Genomic DNA, 24,495 nt, shown 5'->3' on the forward strand with positions numbered 1-24,495 from the left:
AGTGCAGCAGGGGGCAACAGGAGTCTCCTGGAGAACAGGGCGCCCAGTGGATGAGGTGCCCGCAGACGGGCAGTGCAGCCCTGGAAGGGGAGGGTGCAGCATTCCTTCAAGCTCATCCCTCGCTCTCCTGAGTTGGAAACAATGCAAATGCCCTTGCCCACTCTCCAGGGTGCTTACTTACCCTTTCCTAATAAACCATCTTGTTCCTATTTCTTAAAAGGAAAAGAAATCATTTGAGACCAGTGCAGGCTGTTCTGGGCCTGGAACGTTCAGAGATCCACCAGTCTGACCACGAATAAATTTTAACAAAGAAGAGGCTTTTTTTTTTTTTTTTGGTTTTTCGAGACAGGGTTTCTCTGTGTAGCTTTGCGCCTTTCCTGGAACTCACTTGGTAGCCCAGGCTGGCCTCGAACTCACAGAGATCCGCCTTGGCTCTGCCTCCCGAGTGCTGGGATTAAAGGCGTGAGCCACCACCGCCCGGCGCTTTACAGTTCTCTTAAGCACAGGAATTTTAAACTTCTAAACATGAAGTTAGCCATCAATGCAACGTTAGACATCTCAAGGTTACAAGAGAATCTGTTTCCAAAAAGGTGTGTGTGGAGGGAGGTGTTGGGGGGAGCTGGGAAGATGGCTCAGCCCTTAAGAGCACTTACTGCTATCTCAGGTGACCAGAGTTCAGTTCCCAGCCCTCGGTCAGCTGGCTCCCAACTGCCTGTGAATCCAGCTCAGGGGATCTGATGCCATCTTCTGGCCTCTCGGGACACAGAATAAAAAATATTTTGAGGGCTGGAGAGATGGCTCAGAGATTAAGAGCACCGGCTGCTTTTCCAGAGGTCCTGAGTTTAATTCCCAGCAACCACATGGTGGCTCACAACCATCTGTGATGAGATCTGGCGCCCTCTTCTGGCGTGCAGGCATACATGCAGGCAGAACACTGTAGACATAATAAATAAATAAATCTATATTTTGACAGCTGGGTATGGAGGCACACACCTTTAATCCCAGCACACCAGGCACAGGTGGATCTCTATGTTCAAGTTAAGCCTGCTCTACAAGGAACATTCTAGGACAGCCAGGGCTGTTACACAGAGAAACCCTGTCTCAAATTTTTTTTTAGAAAGCGGCACTGTTGATGAAAAGACACTAGCCTGTTAGGGTCCCAGAACCTGGGAATAAATAATCCACCACAAAAGACTGGGTTCAAGGAAGCCACAAATTTATTTTAAAAAATGTATCAGGGAGGCGACAGGGTTTGGGCCCCACCTACATTCCTGAGGCTAGGGCAACAGCCAGTTTTAAAGGGGAAAACCACAGACAGCTCTGGAGTCCCATCCAATCAACCTGTGCCGAGAGAAGCGGTCGGGGACTCTCCACGTGACACACTTTCAACCAATCAGAAGGGGGGGAACGTTTGTGGTTTACACGTGTGTGAGGGGCTCCCGAGGGCGGCCGTCTGGCCTCAGGAAATTGTGGGGAGCAGCTCAGAGTAGACTGGGACAAAATGGAGTTTCTGCTGCTAACTAGGATCTAAGAAACCCACTCAAACATATGGCTCTGGCAGGCCTTGCCCTTCTCCCCCATTCACTCTGCCTTGCTAAAAACCATTAGATCACATTCCTAAAGCTAGTCACCAAGGTCTCTTCCCTTATTTGGCCACCTCCTCCTCCTGAGGCCAACAACTACCAAGGTCCAGCTATCCAAGTATTGAAATCCAGCAATCAAAAGCCCCCTGTGGCTCACCTAATTAACACACCCAATTAAAATTAAACACCTCATCCTAACACAGGGTTTCCCCCTTTCCCTTTATAAACCACCATTTACCTATGGGTCTTTCTATCCGGAGGCAGTCCTTTGTCATCCCTTCCCCTCCCTCCTGGACAAATAACCCCTCCCCCTCTCCCGTTCCCTTCCCCTCATCCTCTCTCTCCTGTCTTTGTCTCTTATTCCCTGTTCCTTGTCCCTCTGGGGCAGATAAATCTCCTTTGTCCTGAGAACTTGGTCTTGGGGACCCTGAGCCGACACCAATTCTTTCAGCAGAGCCCTGTTCTGACCCCTAGCACCGGAACCACCTTTGGGAGCCTTGGGATTCGAGTCGGCTAGCAGGGCACATTCTGGGGTGGAACAGACAACTGATCTGATTCAGGGTATGGCTGCCAAGAGACACTGGTATCCTGGAATAAAAGCAAACTGTTGTAAATGCCTGTCATGGGGCAAACACCTAGAGGGGGTAGTGGACCCCAGATACTCAAAGGCCAAGTGCCCAAAGGAGAGAGCCAGCTCTGGCTGACACACACACACACACAGACACACACTGAATAAAAAACAAAATGGCCAGGTGCTGTCTGGGCTGTAGGCTACTGGGGCAATTCCAAAGGAGTACAAAAATCAGGGGTCGCCGGGCGGTGGTGGCGCACGCCTTTAATCCCAGCACTCGGGAGGCAGAGCCAGGTGGATCTCTGAGTTCGAGGCCAGCCTGGGCTACCAAGTGAGTTCCAGGAGAGGCGCAAAGCTACACAGAGAAACCCTGTATCGAAACCCCCCCCCCAAAAAAAAAACAAAAAACAAAAAAACCAGGGGTCGGTTGTCCTCAAGGCTCTGGAGAACTACCTGGCCAGGAGGCAAAATAGTTGCTGCATAAAGAGGATCAGCTCCTGGGGCCACAGAAAAAGTGGGTTAGACTGTCCCTTCAAAGACAGCCTCACTGGTGGAACTAAACCTTAGTGAAGCTCCTGAAGCCAGGGACCCAAACCACCCACCAACACAATAGGACACCTTTGTTAGGTGGCCTTTATTACTCTGGACCCAGTTCCATTCTGCATAGGGATCCTCTTCCCATCACAGTGACAGGGCTCCAGCCTCTCTTAGACCTCTTCCAAGGCGCTGGGCAAGACTTGGGCCTCACACTTGGGAGTTGAGGGACGCCAGCAGCCCACCAATCAGAAATGTAGAACTTCCCAAGAGAGTGAGATGGCCACGCCTGCACACAGGGTTAGTGCAGTTCTTACAGCTCGGGTTCTTCCTCTTCCAAGCTGAAATCTGAGAGACATTCCTCCTCCCTCTGGCCGGGCTGATTCCAAGGAAAGGAGCTGACCTGCAGGATGAAGGCCACCAGGGCGGTGGGAGAGCACACAGCGGTTACTCCAGGGTTGCTATCCCCTAGCCACTCACCATCCGGTACCATGGTTCCCAGCTCACCACTGCTTGGGCTGAACCAGGATAAAATCTGTGACCACTCCTTAACTTCTGCAGAGGGATTTGGGGGTGGGTAATTCAGCCAGAAGGTTTGTATCAAAGTGGGGAGCCTTTCCGCTGGCCTGGGAAAGCATCCGCATCCCACGCTGACTCACAGGCATGGCTACCACTTCAGAGATTCATGTCACACATCAACACAGAGAAGATGCCTAGCTGACTTCCTTCGGAGCCGCTTTTATAATGTGTATTATGATTTGCAAGAAGAGCCTTCATCTTGGGGCTGGAGAGATGGCTCAGCAGTTAGGAGTAAGTACTTCCAGAGGTCCTGAGTTCGGTTTCCAGGACCCACATGGTGTGACTCACAACCACTTGTTACTCTAGCTCCATGCCTCTGGCTTCCTAGGACATCTGCACTCATGCGCACATAACCAAACACACCAGTGTCCTGGCACAGCTGGGCACGCAGTGCTGGTTTTAAAATGGAATTCATTTAATAGTCCCTCTCTATCGGTGAATAATCTACTGTTGCAGTCAGATTTCAGAATCCAGTGCTGACTGCTCCCTCTCACACTCACAGAGAGCTGGACTTGGTTTTTGTTTTTGTTTTTTTTTTGAGACAGGGTTTCTCTGTGTTGTTTTGGTGCCTGTCCTGGAACTCGCTCTGTAGACTAGGCTGGCCTCGAACTCACAGAGACCTGCCTGCCTCTGCCTCCTGAGCATTGGAATTAAGGGTGTGTGCCACCACACAGGACGAAAGCTGGACTTGTTGAAAGTGTGATAAATGTCACTGGGGTGGAGCTTCTTTAGCAGTGTGCTCGCCCTGTGTCTTAGTCACTGTTCTACTGCTGTGAAGAGACACCAAGGCAACTCTTTTCTGGTTCTTCAAGACATGGTTTCTCTGTATTGCCCTGGCTGTCCTGGAACTCACTCTGTAGACCAGACCTCAAACTCAGAGATCTGCCTGCCTCTGCCTCCCGAGTGCTGGAATTAAAAGCATGCGCAAACACCACCCGGCTACCAAGGCAATTCTTAAAAAATAAACATGTAATTGGGAGCCTGCTTACAGTTTCAGAGGGTTATTCATTATCATCATGGTGGGGAGCATGTTGGTACACAAGGCAGGCATGGTGCTGGGGAAGTAGCTGAGAGCTAATCCACAGAAGCAGGCAGAGAGAGACACTGGACCTGACACGGGAGCTTTTCAACTTCCAAGCCCACTCTCAGTGACACACCTACTCCAACAAGCCACACCTCCTTCAACAAGCCACACCTCCTCCAACAAGGCCACACCTCCTCCAACAAGCCACACCTCTAAATCCTTAAACAACTCACCAACTGGGACTAAGCATGCAAATATATGAGCCTATGGGGGCTATTCTCATTCAAACCACTGCACTAAACCAGGTTTGGCAGTACATAATTGGAAGGCCAACATTCTGGAGGGGGATATGAGAATCAAAGTTCAGGGCCAGCCTGGGCTACTTAAGACCCTGCCTCAAAAAACAAAAAACAAAACAACACTGTTGGGCACAGTGGCACAAGCCTTTAATCCCAGCACTCGGGAGGCACAGCCAGGCCGATCTCTGTGAGTTCGAGGCTAGCTGGTCTACAGAGTGAGTTCCAGGACAGCCAGGTCTAACAAAACAAACAACAAACCAACAGAAAGAGAGAAGTTTCCTTGATTAGTCTTGAGACTGAGTACCTTTACCAGCCAAGGGTCTGCAGACTCAAGACACCAGCTTCAGGGTAACATTACCTGCACTGTGGTAACTCACTCTCTGTCTCTGTCTCTCTCTCTGTCTCTGTCTCTCTCTCAGAGACACATTTGGTAAAAGTAAAAGGATAAATGGACACCACTGCCCAAGGGCCACTGTCCGCACTTTGGGGCAGCCCACCCTAACCTCTCTGCGGTGAACAGAGCCATGGGGAAACATTTACCCAGGAAATCCCTGTTTAAGCTGAACTAAACCATTGCTTTCCATGGAGAACTTTACTTTTTGAGACAGTGACCACTTTACTTGTTCAAATCACTTCAAGGTTCTGGGGTGCAGTAAGTAACCAAAACCCCCAAATGACATCCCCATGAGGCAGAACACATTTCAGCCACTACCGCTTTCAAGGTATCTTCTATGTAATAGTGACCGTTTTCTTGAAGTGACTTTGGCAACTTATTCTCTGATCAAGACCTTTTATAAAACTGATTTATAAGAAGGTCTGTGGTAGCTGGGCGGTGGTGGCGCACGCCTTTAATCCCAGCACTCGGGAGGCGGAGCCAGGCGGATCTCTGTGAGTTCGAGGCCAGTCTGGGCTACCAAGTGAGTTCCAGGAAAGGCGCAAAGCTACAGAGGGAAACCTTGTCTCGAAAAACCAAAAAAAAAAAAAAAAGAAGGTCTTTGGCAAAAAAACTTATAGGAAAGTCTTCTGCCGGAGAGAAGGGAAATGGAGGGGTTTAAGTAACACAGTTATTTAGAAAGAGACCATTTCCCTGGTGGTAGCACATCAGAGAACTGCCCTGTTCCATGTGCTCTTGGGCCTCATGGAGGAAGTTCTGAAATGATCACTGCTCAGGGACCTCCCACCCATCTGGGGGCCACGGTCACAGTCATGCAGTCAGCGACCTCAGTTCTCATCAAACTCCACACAAGGGGGAAGAGGCCAGGGCTAGGAGTTCAGGAAAAGGCCCCCAAATCGCCTGTACTTCAACGGCCTTCAAGTCCACACTTCCGTGAGGATGCTGCACGGTGCAGTCTTCCAGACCCTGCTGGCTGCTTCGGTCTTGGCTACCCCAGCTACGGAAACCTCGGCTTAGGTTCCCCGAGTACCTGGATTAAACTCTGTAGCTCTTCCTCACTTCCGGCATCTGTGGACTCTTCACTGGGAATGTACTCCACCGCGACCTTGCCACTTTCTGAAAGTGAGGACAGGTTCAGAGTTTTTCTTGTTAACAGTCCAACAGTCACACCTGATGAAGGCTTACAGTCTCTAAAGGCTAAAGGAGAGCATGTCTCTAGAAATGCTGCATCCCACGCTGCAGTTATCGGCAGAACCATCTGCTTAAAGAGTGTATGAGCAGGGCCAGGAATGGTGGTGCCCAGGCAGGCGGATCTCTGAGAGTTCCGGGCCAGCCTGGTCTACATGATGAGTTCCAGGACAGCCAGGGCTACATAGAGACTCTGTCTCAAAAAAAAAAAAAAGTGGGCTGGAGAGATGGCTCAGTGGTTAAGAGCACTGACTGCTCTTCCAGAGGACCCGGGTTCAATTCCCAGCACCCACATGGCGGCTCACAACTGTCTGTAACTCCAATTCCCATCCATGGCAAAACACCAGTACGCATTTAAAAAAAAAAAAAAAATGAGGTATCAAGCATGTTAGTTCAAACAACTTTGGTATTTTAGAGACAGGACTAGGGCATAACAAGAAATTGGAAATAAAAAAGGTTCAAATGGCTGAAGCCTGCGGCGTAGGTGGCAGACAAGGCAAATTCAGGCCTGGCATAGAGGACCCGGATTGGAAGCAAGGGGCAATTTTCTATTCCTCAAGAAATGAGCTTCCACAAGATACGAGAAATGTCTCACAGTTGCAGCCTCCCACTGGTAGGCACTGTCCCTCTTATGTACATAACCCAGCATTCCTCACATCAAGCCACATACAATGGCTCTGGTCTAAGGGTTTCTGAGTTTACAGAAGGAATACCACAGCAGAGGAGAGAGACAGAGAGAACTTAGGTATTTAGCCCGGTTCTTAAAGGTGCCCACTCAGAGCCGACAGCTGCTGGCACTCCCAGCTGATGACCACGGGGTCATACTTTGACAAGAAGGCTGGCCAGGTTGGAAGGCTGCCGTCAACTGGATCCACCTCTCACATGCACAGAAAAGCCTCGATGAGTTGGAGTATCTCAGTTGCTAAGCCTTCAGGGTTATAAAACAGGACAGCGATCCTTTTGGAGACTTGTTGCTGAGCCCCAAAAGGTCAAACCATTGTCAACCTTTTTGGGACCACGATGCCAACACCAGCATCACAACCACGATCAACACTCCACAAGAAAGCATCTGATGATTCCCTGACGGTGCCCACCCCATATGCCAACATCACAAGTGAAAAGAAGCCAAAGATTTCATATTTAAGACAGGTCTCAGCCAGGCGGATCTCTGTGAGTTCGAGGCCAGCCTGGTCTACAGAGTGAGTTCCAGGACAGGCTCCAAAGATACACAGAGAAACCCTGACTCGAAAAACCAAAAAAGAAAAAAAAAAAAAAAGAGAGAGAGAGAGAGAGAGAGAGAGAGAGAGAGAGAAGGGAACAGTGATAATTAAGAGATTCCGGTTTCTCCTGCAAGCAGAGCCCACACTTTTTCTCTCGCCCTTCCATTGACTCTTTCGATGTCCCCATGAGGGAAGGAGAACCTCCAGCCTGTTTTGCAAATGAGAGAGCAGCTTCGTAACTGTAATGTCTACAGGTCACTCTAGCTGTGGTCAGGAAACCAATGTGCAAGCCCAGATGTCCAAAGCTCATAAACCCTATTAGTGCCAGGCCAGCAGCAGGTTGGCCTGCAGTGATGAGGCTAGCCCTTTGACATCCAGACCCAGGCCAGCAGCAGGTTGGCCTGCAGTGATGAGGCTAGCCCTTTGACATCCAGACCCAGGCCAGCAGCAAGCAGCAGGTTTGCCTGCAGTGATGAGGCTAGCCCTTTGACATCCAGACCCGAGAACAAGAGTATCTGCTGTCAGTTTTCTCATAAACATGACAAGGGACAAATCGGAGGTCACTGCCACGGCAGAGTTCCGTGAATGAAAGCAGAATTTGGAATGTTCCAGATATTAGTATTTTCATACTATTTAGGTTTTAAAATGACCTTCTGGCTGAGTTTCAAGCACTCGGGATTATCAAGAAAGGCTCACCTAAAACCACGATGGCCAGCTTCTGGAAGGCATCTGACAAGGCGCTCTGGATCGCGAGCTTCTGAGCTGCCTTCCTCTTCATGAGAAACGATGGTTGTCCTGGAACCAAGCAAGCAGACAGATTTCAAATACCTGGACGGGGGCTGATGAGAGGCTCAGTGTTTGCTGCAGACGCACAAGGACCAATGTTTGGACACAGTGCCCATGTTAACAGCTGAGCACGACCCTGTGCATGTCTGCCATCCCACAGTGAGTCGGGCAAAGACGGGGGCTGTTATCTTCTAGCTGGCCAAAACGACGGACAAGCTCCAGGTTCAGGGAAGAGACCTAGCCTCAAATGAATAAAGAGAAGAGTACACCCGACACCTTTTTCTGGCTTTTGGGCTTACACACACACAGGCCCACACACTTTGTGTGCACACATATATTTGCATACACTACACACAAATATACCATACACACAAAGTAAAAAATAAGTAAATACTTGTATGGATAGCAATTATTCTTTGTTTAAAAAGAAAATACATTTATGATTCAGTCTCAGATCATTATTTGAGCAACTAAAGGGATGTAGCACAAGGAGCTGGCTGAATGGGTCTGTTGAAGGTGCATAATGATAGGGCCCATTATCTCACAGGCCCAGTGCATTCTGAAATTCCTTATGTAATAACTATGGGATCCAAGTGAGGCACAGGTACAAAGCTCATCTCACTGGCCAATTCCAAACTGACAGGTCTCCCTGCAGACTCTGCCTGCTGCAGCTCAGGGCTGGACTCACACTGAGCAAGGTCAGATGATGGAACAAGGTCAGGTGATGGTCCTGATGATGGGTGTTATCTATCCAGCAGCCTCAGGAGCCTACTCCACGCCCCCCACTAACTCCTTACATCTGACTTGGACTCCTCATGCTGAGGACCATGGAGTCTAGAAAAATAACTTAAAATCAATTAGAGTACCTTTTCACAATGGCCTTTTTGTCTGTTCCAGCCATTCCATTATCAGGCAAAGGATTAAGTTTCTTTCAATACAAGGGTTTATGGCAAGGTTTAGAGAACGATAAATGGCATGTCTTTGGCTGCATGTGGCTTTCTCTGTGTACACTAGTGTAGGTGCCGGAGGAGAAGAGAGGCGTGAGATCCTACTGGACCAGCAGTGACAGGTGGCTTCAGGCACCCGAAGTGAGTGCTGGGAACAGGATGCAGGGCCTTTGCAAGAGCAGTATGTGCTCCTGCACTGAGCCATTCCTCCTGGCCTACAGCAGGATCTTGCTGATAACTGAAGACAAAGGATTCTGACCAATTAGCTCAACACAAAGCAAGTCCTTAAACAAGAACTAGAGACACAGGATTTCCTGCCTCCCCTGAGCCTCTGGGCAGGAGGGCAGTTCTATTGTAAATGTAAAGGTTTTGGCAGGCACGTGCTAAAGTGAAAATCCATATTATAAGGCATAAAAATTCTGCCCAGGACTTCAGTAGTTCAGCGGTGGAAGGGCCTGGTTGGTGGCTGACAAGAGTGAAGAGAAGGAAGAAAAGACAGACAGACAGACACATGATATATCCACTCTTGCAGCCCTCCCTGCGCCGAGGACAGACCTTCTTCTTCCAGCTGGTGCAGAGGCTCCTCAGCGATGCCGACTCCAGGGCTCCTGCATCCGTAGGACGGCAGCACCACCTCCACAGCACAGAAGAACTTGAGGCTCTGTTTCCGCACGGGCCCCACAAGAGCCTCGTCCTCCGCTCCAGAGAGCTCCTGCAGCTGGGGAGGGTGGGATTCGAGTCCTCTGAGAATCAGCCCCGAGGTTTCACCCTGCTAGGCAAGCTCTCCACCACTCAGCCCTATCCCCAGCTTACCTAAGATTTCAACGGAGAAACATACAAAACTAAACTCCAGATCCCCGCTAACAGCTGGAGCACCCTAGAGCTTCAAAAGCAAGGAAGATTTGCAAAGGAATGCTGCTTTAGGCAACCAAGTCTTACCGAGCACACTGAGAAACTATGGACTTCATCAGCCAGCGAACTGGGACGAGTTTTTCCTAACTCTCAGACACATCCACCTATCCCCGCCAGAGCTGGCCCCTGACGTGTCCTCCTGGAAGCCCTGTTCAATCCTCCCCAAAGTCTAGGATTCTAATGTAAAAGGAAGAGTGTGGTTAGTCGAAAAATGTACAAGGCTTACCCTGAGGATCCTTTTTGACCATCCATTGAAGCCAAAGTAGAAATTTGCCAATTCCTGGCATCGTGAGCTGTTTAGGGCAAAGGCCTGATGTTGCAGGGCCTTATGTCTAGTGCTGAGACGAACCTGCAGTCAGGAGAGAGACCCACAAATATCACAGCCGGCCAGGTTCTACTCTGGAGACACGAGGTCAATCAATTCCAAGTCCATAAGGGACAGTAAAGATCAGGGGGTCAGAAGGAGGTCCCAAGTCCCGCATCAGAGTGAACCCCACACACAATGCTATCTGTCCATCTAAGTCAGGTGCTGTCCCCCATCACTGTTAGGATCCCTGGTTAAGTGGCAGGTTGCCCTGGGGGCGGGGCTGGAGCTCGGTTGGTGGAGTGTTAGCCTACAGTATAAGGGGTAGAGAAAATAACCAAGGAGGCCCCGAAGACATTGTTCCGGGCTTCCCATCTAGTAGCTCCTGCTTGAGACTATGACCCCAGAAGACGGAGATGAACCTTACACTCACCCAGCTCCAAATCAGTAACTCCATACAAGTGATAATACAGGGTTGGGCACCGTGGTGTGCTTTTTTGTTTTTTTTTTCCTCTTTTGAGACAGCGTTTCTCTGAGCAATCCTAGACTCATTCTGTAGACCAGGCTAGCCTGGAACTCAGAGATTCCCCTTGTCTCTGCCTCCTGAGTGCTGGGATTAAAGGTGTGTGCCATCAGGCCAACAGTGTACATTTTTAATCTTAGCACTCGAGAGGCAGAGGCCAGCAGATCTCTCTGAGTTCCAGGCCAGCCTGGTCTATATAGAGAGTTCCAGGCTAGCCAGAGCTACATAGTGAGACCTTATCTACAGTAAATCATAATATATATGCATACATACATATACACCCACACACACGAGTTTCACAATGCATACACACACACACACACACACACACACACACACACACACACACAGACACACACACACACACACACGAGTTTCACCATCAACTGAACAATCCCATGTCAAGCTTATCTGACAAGCTTATCTGACACGTCCCCCAGGTGTTAGCCTTGTATACCTGACACATTACTGTGTATTTCGTACTCCACTAACTCCATCTTAAAGTCTCCATTATTAGAAAGTTTTGTGTATTCATAAAATTTGAACAATACAAATAAAGTTAATGTATTAATCACCCATGGATTATGTTTACGCATGTTCTTCCTCGGCCACTACTTTCAAAGCTCCCTGGAGCTTGAGATGGCGACTGCTCTTGGAGAGGACCATGTTCAGTTCTCGGCATTCAAGTCACATGGCTAAGTAACTCCAGTTCCAGGGGGTCTGACACCTTCTTCTCCCTGGGCACCAGCATTCACTTGTGCGCACACACACACCCACAGACACACATATATATACAGAACTACACACAGACAGACACCTAAAGTTCCTTTGCAAATGAGGACACAAAGAAGGGAAGGGAAAGAAAGGGTTACCTTAAAGGAGAGGGATGAGGGGATGGCAGAGCAGAAGGTAAAGGAAATGAAAGGGGAGGGGAGTACTGTGGGTGGAAAGGCTTAGGCAGGGAGGGAGGCAGGGGGGTTGGGGAGATGAAGGGAAGATGATCCAGGATAAAGAGAGTATAAAGAAACCATTTGCAAAGCATAATCTGCCCAGCTGTGCAACAGCTTGGCTGCTGAGCGGTAATGGACCGTTCCCTGAACAGACTGAAGACTTACTCCTTGAGGGACAGGATGGGACCAATACTCAGGACTGTAAGCCTGGCTAACGACACATGGATGAAGGGGTAGTAGGCCTATTTGGAGAACACGTCTCTGGTGGTTACCTTTATCCCAGCCCTCGGGAGGCAGAGGCAGGTGTGTCTCTGTGAGTTCGAGGCCAGCCTTGTCTACAGAGGGAGTTCCAGGACAGGCTCCAAAGCCACACAGAGAAACCCTGTCTTGAAAAACCAAACCAAACCAAATAAAACAAAACAAAACAAAAACAACAACAAAAAAAAGAATTAGGGGGTTGGGGATTTAGCTCAGTGGCAGAGCGCTTGCCTAGCCCAAGGCCCTAGGTTTGATCTTCAGCTCAAAAAAAAAAAAAAAAGATCTGGCTCCCTCTTCTGGCCTGCAGGGACACATGCAAACAGAACACTGTACACATAATAAATAAATAAATCTTTAAAAAAAAAAATTAGGATGTCACTGGGTATGGCAAAAAACATCTTTGCTTCCACTTGGGAGGCAGAGGCAGGTGGATCTCAATACAAGGCCAGCTTGGCCGACATAATGAGTTCCAGATAGGGATATGTAGAGAAACCCTGTCTCAAGACAAACAAACAAAAAAATTCGTTAGGAGGTTAATGAACATCATCTCTAACTAAATATGAGGTTGGGGGCCAGGCTGGGCTACAAGAGTTGTTTTAGAGAAGAAAAAAAGGGGGTAGAGGAAGCAGAGCAGTTGGTAAAGAGCTTTTTTAAAAGCCTGCATGAAACCTACCGTCAGTCTCAATCCAACACACAGAGAGCTCGCTCGGAGACGCATCTGTCACCCCAGCAGGGGAGGCAGGAAGATCCCAAGTTCAAGGTGACCCTTCTCTGACCACAGCGAGAACAAAGCCAAACAGGACTACCGAAGACCTGTCTCAAAAACCAAAACCAAAGTGCTCTTGAGTAGCCGTATGACATACCTAGGCGTCACCTGGAGCAAATCTGACAGTTCTTGCCCGAGAGCACTTTTCTTCATGCCTGTCCTGGCTAGGTTTTTTTTGTCACTGTTGTTTGTTGTTTTGTTTTTCGAGACAGTTTCTCTGTGTAGTTTTGGTGCCTGTTCTGGAACTCACTTTGCAGACCAGGTTGGCCTCAAACTTACAGAGATGCGCCTGCCTCTGCCTCCCGAGTGCTGGGATTAAAGGCGTGGGCCACCACCGCCTGGCTTTTTTTTTTTTTTCTTTTTGGTATGTCCTGGCTAGTTTTATGTCAACTTGACACTAGCTAGAATCATCTTAAAGGAGGAAACCTCAGTTGAGAAAATGCCTCCATAAGGTTCAGCTGTGAAGCATTTTCCTAATTAGTGATTGATGGGCGAGGGCCCAGGTTACTGTGGGTGGCTGGTGGTCCTGGATTCTACAAGAAAGCAGGCTGAGCAAGACAGTAAGCAGCACTCCTCCATGGCCTCTGCATCAGCTCTTGCTTGAGTTCTGTCTTGACTTCCTTCAGTGGTGAACAGTGACATGGAAGTGTAATCCAAATAAACCCTTTCCTCCCCAACTTGCTTTTGGTCATGGTGTTTCTTCATAGTAGTAATAACCCTAGGACAATGCCAAAGATGTGTGTGTGTGTGTGTGTGTGTGTGTGTGTGTGTGTGTGTGTGCGCGCGCCCGCGCATGTGTACTTCTCAAGGTGCCTTAGGCCTTTCCTTGATCTTATAACACATAGAACGTATGTGTGCCCAACAAACAAACTATGTAAATAAACTAATATGACCATTCTCACCTCTCAACAGTACCTTGAATTGTTTTTTGCTTTTTTGCTTGTTTTTTGGTTTGCTTTGGTTTTTGGTCTTTGAGACAGGGTTTCTCTGTGCTGTCCTGGAACCCACTTGTCCAGCCTTGCACTCACGCCCTGCTCCTTGAGTTGTTGTTGTTGTTTTTTTAAATATTGAAAATTTTAAATTGTGTGTGTGTGTGTGTGTTTTACCTGCACATATACCTGTGAGTCACATGCATGCCTGGTGCCCAGGCCAGAAGGGGATATGGGATCCTTTGGAACTGTAGTTACTGGAAGTGACTGTGAGCCATCATGTGGGTGCGGGGAATTGAACTTGGGTCCTCTGAAAGAGCAGGAAGGGCTCTTAACGACTGAGCCATCTCTCCAGATTTCCTTCAACACTCTATCAAAACGGTCTCATTGTCCCAGAGCACGGGAAGCTCACTGCTTAGTAATCTTCCCCATACCACATACAATATTTATGACTGAGACATGGTCACAAGTTAAAAACACAAAGTTCAATAATTAAAGGCTGACTGACAGACAATCACTTCGGTACTTGGAAGTGGATGATCCAGGAGAGAAGGTGGTCCTGAACATGTACAGAAGTAGAGATTGTATGCTTGGGGTCACTACTGGCTAGAGTTCTCAGATCAAGGTTCAGTAGAGGAGGAGAACACCAGAGACAAGAATAGACTGGGGTCAGCAGCAAATGGGCAGATCGAGTAGCCAATCAGAAACTGAAATGGTTCTTTAAAAAGTGGTGGAAATGAAAACATAGATGTTGTCCTGAGGCTCCGGGCAAGTCAATGGGTTTGCTGTTAATATGGAATGGAGTCTACAATGTATTAAAAGATGCTCTGCCCACCTTCTGGGACCTGAGGGGACTTCTGGATAGGCTGTTTGAGAATGATGGCAATAAAGCATCCGTTAGGTTACAACAGTTTATCAAACTCACATATTTTAAATCCAAGTAAAAAGAAAACGCTTATGAATATTTCTTAAATTTTAAGGCAACAGAATGACGTGGGATTCATCGGTACACCTGGCTTTGAGCAGCTACTATCCTGATGAACCTTTTTATCACCAGCCATCCCAAGTTTGAGTTTCTTCATCTAGGAATGCCTGGAGCCAGAGCCTCAGGGGAAATGCACCTGGAAGCACCGTGTGAACCAGAGGGCCGCACAAACGCTAGCTCGCGGTTGCACTGGGAACTTCACCCCAGGTCCTGCATCGGCGGCACCCACCTTCACTGGCGATGTCTGAAAGAGAGGCTTCCCGTCGCATGCCTTTTGGGCTCTCTGCGCGTCCCTTGACGAGTAAAACTTGACGATGGCGTAGAAGCCGGGGCGGGCCACCGCGGCGTTCGGGAAGACTCGGACTGAATACAGAAGGCCAAACTGGGAGAACGCTGTAGACAGAGAATGCTGCGGGAGGCCCTCGACGTGAGCGCTGACCTCCAGCCTGACCTCCAGCCCCACGACAAACCCAGTTCCCACGAGTCCCCGCCCTCCTCCACTCGGAGCACTCCTCCCTGCGCGAACAGGGACTTCCCGTGGGGAGCCCAGGGCGGTGGCTCAGGGACCTGTCGGCTCACCGACCACCGGGCCTCCCTCAGCGCGGGCCCCTGGCCCCTGCTTCCTGCCCCCGGTTCTCTCCCCTCCCCTACCCTCCCTTTCCTCGCCCCTCCCCTACCCCCCCCTTTCCTCGCCCCTCCGCGCAGCCCCTCACTCTTAAGGCCTCGGCTGGGGGACCAGCGCTCAGCTCCCACACCAACAAAACTTTGTCACTCTGGGTGGGAACCACGAAAGAAATCAATTCCGCCATGGTAAAGCCACTGCGCCTGCGCAAGACACTACCGCTCGCACACAAGGGGCGGTGCCAGATGAGAAAGGGGCGGAGACCAGCCTCCCACGACTTCCCTAAAACTTGACACAGACCAGGTATTTTAAGTTTATTTCAATACCATTGTCTTACTATGTAATAATAACTGCCTATATTCAGACACATCCTGCTGAGTGCTAAGTGAGTTTAGGTGACGAACTATGTATGAACATCTTTAAAACTCTCATTTCTCTAATGATTTTTACGAATTATAGTTGTATCCATGCGCCAAGCTTAACAAATTAAAGATAACCTGAATAGTCATAACCACTAAAAGGCAAGACATCTCTTGGCAAACCCGACCAAACCAGTTTCCCCTGCCGGTTTTGACGTCGTACAGATCACCGGCAAAAGAAGTTGTTTAAAAAACCATATATGAAGCTAGGTAGTGACAATGCCTCTAATCCCAGCATTGTGAGACAGCGGGCAGATTTCCCTAATCTCAAGGGTGACGTGGCGGGCTAACAAAGCGAGTTACAAAGTAGTTACTGGCCTACAAAGCGACTTCCAGAATAGGAACAATACAGAGAACAAAAACGCAGTTAAGAGGTTGAGGGTAATAAGGAGTCTAAAGTTCTTGTTTTTGAACCGGCGTGAGAGGTCCCCCGAGGGGGTGCACCGTTCCTGGAGGTACTGCAATACCAGGTCGATGCGTGGAGTGGACGGAGCAAGCTCCTATTCCAACTCCTAGTTCCAAAAATCCATTTAATATATTGTCCTCGGATAGAGGACGTATCAGATATTAAACTGATAAGAACAGATACTACACTTGATCTTAGCCAAAAGGCCGAGAAGCGATAACTCTCCCAACACAACCGCCCGCGACACTCACGTGCGCACACACCTTGACATCACGGTCGCAAACACCCACGCAACCACAGCCACGCGCCCGACACCGACTCTCCTGCTCTTTCCTGACCACGACCTTCGCTCCAGGGAAAGCCTGCGAGATCAGCGTGGGCCGAGGATATTTTTGTTGCTGGTTTCGCTCCCAGAGTTCCTGGGAGACGCGGCCACCTCCTCATTTGCATGCCCCGCCCAATTCGTATTCCGTCTCTGAGCGGCCAGGTTCTTCGCGATATTTCAGACCCAGAATTGACAGTCCCTACCACAAGACACACTCTCTCTCCTTCTCCCTCCCCCCTCCCACTTTCTGCCTCCCTCACTTGTATGTATAGGCTTGAGTGTTGTTAAGCGGCGAGATCAACAATGGGGTTGGGTAGGGCTCCGATGGTGAGTATAACCCCCGGAGAAAGCTCACGCTGACCTGCTCAAGGGACAGAAAGATCCTTGAGGAAAGGGGCCTTTTGATTTCCAGCTTATTTTAGATATGCACCTCACTGTTTTTGTTTTGAGGCAGGGTCATCTGATTCTCTTGATTTGGAGAGAACCCAGGAGATTCCCAGCACCCACATGGTAGCTCACAACCATTTGTAACTTCAGTTCCAGGGGAGCTAACTAACAGGCACACACGTGGCACACATACATACAATGCACACAGGAAAAACATTCATACACATAAATAAAATAAATCTAAAAAAAATAAAAGACATAAGAAGTAAATAAAATTTACAAGACTCAGAGAGTTAAACAAAAGCTGCGGAAACCTACCGGATTCAGAGCAAGGACCTTCTAACCTTATGCACGCAGTAACAGTTCCTGGGCAGGGGAGACTCCCCGCTAGCCCAGCTGCCTGTGAGTTATTTCAGAGAACTCCAAGAATGCAGTATCACGAGGCTGGACGTTTTGGCGATCAAGCTGCCTGGGAGTCACCCATGCTCTTTAAGTAACTACCCATGCTCCTGTAAATAACCCCAATAAACACACTGGCTCACCAAGCTAGACTCAGATGGAATCCGTTCTTCAGTGTGTCATCAATGCTTTCTCTGGAGCGAAAGAGCTGTGTTCACATCTCCCCAGAAAATGTCACGCGTCGCTCTCTGAACTGCTGAGCCATTATTGCTTCAGCCCCTTCTTACTCTTTACAGGCTTCCTCCCTCCCTCTGGAAAGGAATCAACGCCCAAGTGGAGTTGTGAGCCAGGGGACTAGATCCAGGGCCTCAATGGGCCGGCCTCCCTGAAGAAGGCCAAAGGCTAAGGAAAGGATGGAGGACTAGTTGGCCAAGAAAGACCTCATTGGAATGCTCAGATGAGCCCCAAGGTGAAGACAGGTGTGTGCGTGGGGGTGGGGGGGGGGGGTGGGGGGAGGCGGTTACTGATACCATTCTCTAGGAAGGATGCCTAGACTTGGATCCTAGAGCTTGAAGTGTAGCAGGTAAGAGGTAACTAGATTCAGAGTGTACTGGGCATGCTCAGAGCATTCTCAAACTTGCCAACATGAGGGCTATGGGTTTGAGAGACACAGAAATAGAGGGTACCTCCAAGAGTTCTGGCCAAGGCTACTGAAGGACACAGTTACCATATGCTGGGTTGGAGAGTACCAAATTTGCAGAGAGGTGTGTGCCCTGTTCTGAGATCTGTTTGGGAGTCATAAGCTAGAGAGAGATGTCGGACAGCCACAGTCGAGTGACAGCTAAATAGTTTCGGGCACCATGCTGGGATGAGAACTGTCTGTGGATTTCTCTGCCCTGCCAGCCAGCTTCCAAATAAACAACACGGAGACTTCTTATTAAGAAAGCTCACCTGACAGCTTAGGCTTGTTTCTACCCAGCTCTTATAACTTAAATTAACCCATTTCTATTAACTTACTTTCTGCCTTGTGGCTTTCTTACCTCATCGCCATATTGCCTATCCTGCTCTCTCTGCATCTCATGGCATCTCCACCTTCTTCCCAGTGTTCTCTCTGCTCTAAACATCCTGCCTAGCTATTGACCATATAGCTTTTTATTAAACCAATCACAGTGACATATTTTCACACAATGTAAAGGAATATTCCACAACAGTGGAGTCACTTTCTTCCTGTTAGTGGCACTAGAGATTGAAGCCAAGGCCTCCCACATTCCAGGCAAGTGCTCTACCATGGAGCTATACCTTCCGCCCTTTCTTAATATTTAGAGACAGGACCTTGCTATGTTGCTCAGGCCTTGAATTGGTGACTTTCCTGCCTCAGCTTCCAAAGTACCTGGAATTACCCCCATGGACCACTGTGCCCTGCTGGGAGTTTCTTACAACTTGTTAACAACTTGAAGTCAGAGACCCCCAGGAACCCCCTGCAGTGCAGCAAATTCAGGTTTTCCTTGGGGCGTCTTTGAGACTGTGTCAGGAATGGCTTGGCATGTGTGCTTGTGACAGGTGCTTTGAGGACAGAGGGAAGTAAGGCCTTCCTTTGAACAGGGTGCTCTTAAGAAGGGGGGTCTGAGCCGGGCGGTGGTGGCGCTAGCCGGGCGGTGGTGGCGCACGCCTTTAATCCCAGCACTCGGGAGGCAGAGCCAGGCGGATCTCTGTGAGTTCGAGGCCAGCCTGGTCTCCAAAGCGAGTTCCAGGGGCGCAAAGCTACACAGAGAAACCCTGTCTCGAAAAACCAAAAAAAAAAAAAAAAAAAAAAAAAAAAAAGAAGGGGGTCTGGCTGGGCGGCGGCACACACCTTTAATCCCAGCACTCAGGAGGCAGAGCAGGTGAATCTCTGTGAGTTTCAGGCCAGCCTGGGCTACAGAGTGAGTTCCAGGAAAGGTACAAAGCTACACAGAGAAACCCTGTCTTGAAAAAACAAAAAAAAGAAAAGGGAAGTGGGGTCTCTGTGTCCTTGCAAATATCTGGTTAGGTAACATAGGAATCTCCCACAGAGGAGGAGAGAGGAGAGCAAGGTCAAGGCCAAGGTAATCAAAATGGCAGCACTCACGGATATCACCAGCTGGATGAATGCCAAAGCAGCTTCCGGGGCTGCTTTCCACCACCTCCAAATGCAAGACACATGTTGAGAGCTTTCCCTGCATCTCAGTAGGATGATTGACCACCCCTGAGACAGGATCTCACTATGTAGCTCTCACTGGCCTGGAAGTTGCTGTGTAGATCAGGCTGGTCTGGAATTAACAGAGATCCTCCTGTCTCTGTCTGTGCTGGAATTAAAGACCTGTGATATCACACTCTGCCTTCAATATGAATACTTTTTTTAAAAAAATAACTTATTTATTCTTATTTTATGTACATTGGTATTTTGCCTGTGTGAGGGTGTCAGATCTTGGAGTTACAGTTGTGAGCTGCCATGTGGGTGCTGGGGATTGAACCTGGGTCCTCTGGAAGAGCAGTCAGTGCTCTTAATCACTGAGCCATCTCTCCAGCTCCAATATGAATATGTTTGCATATAAAAACCATGTAAATAAAGAAATGGGAACGTACTGGGCTCCCTTAAAAATATGTGACACCAAGTTGGACCTTGTCCACCAGCCTGACCTACATAACAAGTTCAAGGACACCAAGGACTACATAGACCCTGTCTCAAAAACAAACAACAAAAAAACAACAAACAGAAAGAAAAAGGATATGAAACAGTCTTTTTTTTTTACTCTTATTGTTTTCGTCCAACACAAAAAAATATACAAGACAAGGTGTTGGACATCTTTAGTCCCAGCACTCAGGAGGCTGTAGCAGGCAGATCTCTCTGATTTCCAGGCCAGCCTGGTCTACATAGATAGCAAGTTCCAGGTTAGCCAGGCTAAATAGTGAGACCTGGTCTCAAAAACCAAACCCAGCAAGGGCAAGGCCCTGGGTTCAGTCCTCAGCTCTGAAAACAACAACAACAACAACAACAAAAAAAAAACAGTTGTTTGTGCTGCCAGCACTCCTGTAAACATCGTGAACATTCCCATGACCCACCTAGACTTTCTGCAAGAAATGTAACAAGCACCAGCCCCACAAAGTGACACCGTATATATGAAGGGCAGAGATTCTTTGGGTGCGCAGGGAAAGTGGTGTTCTGGCAGGAGAGAGGGGCTGTGGTGGGCAGACTACTCCTGTTTGGAACAGGAAGGCTGAAACTACAGAGAGGACTGTGCCGAGGCTTGAGCCCAGCTGCCGTTCTGACGGTACCAGCTGTTGGAGATGCGTGTGAACTGGGAGGCTGTGCAAAGGGACAGGGCCACGTGACCCAGCTCTGAGCTGACTTTGTTACAGTAACGCTGAAACCATGAGCGGTCACCCAAAGAGCAGACAGGCACAGAAATGTCAAGCTGTCCACAGTTTTCAGGCCTGTAGCCCTGGCACTCAAATTTTGTTTCTGTTTTGAGATGGAGTATGTAGTTGTCAAAGCTTGAACTCCCAATCCTATTTCCCAGGTGCTGGGATTACTGGCCTGCTCCACCATGCTTGGCGGAATTAAAAATATTTAGTTGTGGGGATTGAGAGATGGGTCGGCAGTTAAGAGTTTGCACTGCTCATGCAGGGAGCCTGAGTTCTGTTCCCAGCACCTACTGCAGGCTGCTCACAACCTCCTGTAGCTCCTGCTGCATGGGATCCAGCGCCCTCTTCAGGCCTCTATGTGCAACTACACTTTAGTGCTCCTACCCACACACATTATTAAAAATGAATGCTGCTTCTGCGCTTCCTCAGGACAGTCCTGAATATACTGTTCCCCCACTTTTAGGGAGATACCCTTATCTACTTGAAGGTCTTCTTTACACCTTGGAGGTTGTGACACATACAGAAGCCAGAGGTCTCTTCATGAGGCTATGAGACATTCTTGTAACATCTGTCCCTGTACTTACACTGGAACAAGATATTCAAAACAAAATAAATTTAAAAAGGTCAACGAGATCCGGTGGGCTAGAAGAGTTGGCCACAGTTCAGATTACAACACTCTTCCCACTGTACACTCACACAATTACGTGGCATACAACTCTGCCCTACACAGAGACATATTGATGAGCAAAGTATGGAGTGGAAAGACGATAAAAGTATGAGGTCAGGACCTCCCTCTCTTAGAAGTTAGCTCATGTAGAGCCACTATAATGTCATATGACCAAGGAACAACAGAATTCCAGGATTAGACATATAGACAAATTCTGTAAAGGTATGAATGTGAACACATTGTATTATGCCAGAATTTGAATAATAACTGCAGCAGGTTTAGCCTGAGGATTTTTCCTGGGCTCTCTGACCACTAAGAGTTAATAATACATTGCTTGAGACATGGCAAAATGCCCAGAGTAGTTGAAGATTTTTGTCTTGGTCTAGTGTCCTTGAAGCAACCAAAGCGGCCAGCCTGAGCACAGGCTGACATATGCCTCTAGAGTCTCAAAAATTGGGTTATGGGGTTAATGAGTAAGAATGATAACTCTGTTTATTAATGATGTCAAAATTTGAGGGAAAATGATTGGAAATAACAACTCTGTTCTGCCATAGTTTACTAATGATGACTAAAAGATGAGCAAAAGGAAGCAAAACACATGTCCAAAACCAAAAATGATATGATCTATGTTTTGGAACATCATGAATGTATTCCTGCTAATTAAATTCTGTATAAATAAACACTCTGGGGGCTGGAGAGATGGCTCAGGGGTTCAGAGCACTGCCTGTTCTTCCAAAAGTCCTGAGTTCAATTCCCAGCAACCACATGGTGGCTCACAACCATCTGTAATGAGATCTGGTGCCCTTTTCCGGCCTGTAAGCACACATACAGGCAAAACACTGTATGTATAATAAATAAATAAATCTTTAAAAAAAAAGAAGAAAGAAAGAAAGAAACACTCTGGCTGCTAGTCAGTCAGGCTGCAAGATTCTCCCGACCACCATGGCCTGGCTCACTTCCTTCTCCCTCTGACTTCTTACATCCTCTGGAGGACCCATCCACCTCTGGGGATGGCTCCTGGCAGGGGCAGAATTCTAAAATTCCAGGCTTTTTGCTTATTATAAAAAAGCAGGTGAGCAGGAATAGGGGCGTCGTTTCTTCCAGAAAAAAAATGCTTCCAGCTGACTTGATGGGCGCTGGTTGACTCTTGGCTGGGGGACGTTAGGGAAGGGGGCTTCTGAGGTAGACAGGCATCCTGGGATGGTGGGCTGTTGTCTGCTACCTCTCAATTGTTCATCTTTCTTGGCTTGGCATTCTAACTGCTTTTGTGTCTGACAGGATGCTGGTGAGACAGAGAAAAGCTTAGAAGAAAGAGTTATTATTTTTATTTTTTCCTTTGGGGGTTCCCAGGGTGATAGAGGGGGTCCCGAGACCAGGAAAGTTTGGGTTTGGCACTTATCTTGAAGTAGATCCAACCTGTTGGATGGGTTTAAGCTAGTTTCTCGAGCTTAGGGAAATTTTTGAACATATTAAGAAGCAGCCATCAGAAAATTAAAGTCTTGGGCTGGTGACCATTGCAGTGTTTACTACTCTGCTGGTTAATGTTGCGGGGGGATATTTAGACTATGTTTTTAATTTTTACCTGAGATAAGCTTTATCAGAGACAGATTATTTTAAGGCACCTGTTTCCTTTGTTAGTTTAGGATTTAGGAGACACAGGTGATCAATTGCTGAGATCATTCGACAGTAATAGGTGGTTATATTAAAGTCTGTTTTTTGGTTTGTTTGTTTGTTTTTGTTTTGTTTTGTTTTTTTCAGAGCCCAGACCCTTTTTGGTCTGGGGGTGTAAATACCTTTTAATTGTTATTGTTCCTTTACCACCTGGGTATATATTTGATGGTCCTTGGATTCTGGCTTTTTGATGATCCTGTAACAATCAGCTGAGTAGTTAATTAGAAGAGGGAACCAGGAAGAGAAAAGCTTGTGGGGTGAGACCTCATTCTTCTGGATTTGGGGACAAGGCAGTGGATCCTGATGCCCTCTGGAACTTGAGAGCAGGGCCCTGTCTGTGTCACTGCTGACTGGTCTGGAGTGAGGCACATGGAGGGAGCAAATGAAATGAAAGCTCCTACCTTAGCTGGAAAATTTTTCCCTGTTAAGTAACCCTGAAAGAACAATTAAGTCTGGTGAGGTGGGTAAGGCTGTCCCCCTACCCCAACAATAGGGAAGTGAGGAGAGGTGGGACCCCAAAACACCCTCAGGACTGAGTAAGTAGCTCCGGTGTCCAGAAGGAAGGAGATGGGTCACCCAGATATTATTATTACTACCCTGGGTTCCCTGTGTGAGATGGGAGTGGCCGGGCTGGGAACAGGGCAGCTTCAGTGTCGCTGAAGGCCAAGCCTAGGAAGTCAGCTGGAGGGTGGTCCTGATCTGGTGTCCCCATGCTGCTAGGTGCCCTGGGGCCCTTCTGGCAGCATTTTGGCAAGGCCCTATTGGTGCCTCCCCCCCCCCCCCCCATCGTGGGGCAGTGGTGCAAGCCTGAGCCCAAAGGCCTCCTTTCCTGCACAGGGACCCGGTGGCTTTCAGGGAGCCGGTTGGACAGTGTGTGCCACCATTTGGCAGTTTCTTTTTTGGGCTTTTTCATTACTCCCATGGTACACTTTAAATGCCACCACTAGCAACACTCCTGCCTGTGGGATCAGGAGCCTTGCTGTCCAGATGCTGAAGTTTTAGCCCTAATGAGGGAGTTCTGGGAAACAAGAGATGGATTTTATTTCGTGTCTTCAATTTTTTTTTTGGGAGCGAGGGAGTTTGATGACTTGAGGACAGCTTTAGGAAGACCTGCCAGGAGGCAGGCTGTAAACTGATCTCTGGCTAGAGAGCCATCCAGATTACTGTGATCCCCATGTGGGTCCTGATCCTAAACTTATTTGCATGCATCCTAGCCTGCTTCCAGACCTGTCCATGCTTAGCGCCCCGCCCAGTACCAGAGAACAGATAAGGTTCTTTGGAGTCAGAGATTCCTTAGGTTCAGGAATGCACATAGGTAGGAGAGAGAGAATCAGAAAGGGAGGGTTGAGAGCTTAAGTAAAAGTGTGGGGATAAGGTAACTCTTTTTATTTGTCCATTCACTGGCAGAAGTTAGGTAACTTCCGTGAAATATCAGGTTCAAGCAGCCATTACATGGCCAAATT

At 48.3% G+C, this 24,495-nt stretch overlaps 1 protein-coding gene and 1 non-coding gene across 2 annotated transcripts; both read right to left on the minus strand.

Moving 5' to 3' along the window:
• Positions 1–1,195: 1,195 nt before the first annotated feature.
• Positions 1,196–15,596, minus strand: Rdm1 (RAD52 motif containing 1). The gene is made up of 7 exons (XM_052756287.1): positions 15,466–15,596; positions 14,982–15,161; positions 10,264–10,386; positions 9,681–9,843; positions 8,089–8,187; positions 6,015–6,100; positions 1,196–3,091 (listed from the first exon to the last, which is right to left on the minus strand). Exons 1-7 carry the CDS (start codon positions 15,559–15,561, stop codon positions 3,002–3,004), a joined length of 837 nt encoding a protein of 278 aa, XP_052612247.1. The 5' UTR covers positions 15,562–15,596; the 3' UTR covers positions 1,196–3,001.
• A 630-nt stretch (positions 15,597–16,226) lies between these two features.
• Positions 16,227–16,417, minus strand: LOC128123595 (U2 spliceosomal RNA). The gene has a single exon (XR_008222765.1). It is a non-coding gene; the product is annotated as a U2 spliceosomal RNA (small nuclear RNA).
• Between the last annotated feature and the right edge of the window lie 8,078 nt (positions 16,418–24,495).

Source organism: Peromyscus californicus, unplaced genomic scaffold (assembly GCF_007827085.1).
Source record: "Peromyscus californicus insignis strain IS unplaced genomic scaffold, ASM782708v3 Scaffold_3__1_contigs__length_106647218, whole genome shotgun sequence".
NCBI classification, from domain to species: Eukaryota; Metazoa; Chordata; class Mammalia; order Rodentia; family Cricetidae; genus Peromyscus; species Peromyscus californicus.

Bases quoted from the DNA above. Each gene is read 5' to 3' on its own strand.
- Rdm1 (XM_052756287.1), bottom strand. From the start codon at position 15,561: ATGGCGGAATTGATTTCTTTCGTGGTTCCCACCCAGAGTGACAAAGTT. The intron at 9,844-10,263 runs GTAAGCCTTGTA...CACCCTCCCCAG, and splicing joins GGTCAAAAAGGATCCTCAGG to CTGCAGGAGCTCTCTGGAGC. The intron at 3,092-6,014 runs GTACTCGGGGAA...TTCATCCTGCAG, and splicing joins AGCTACAGAGTTTAATCCAG to GTCAGCTCCTTTCCTTGGAA.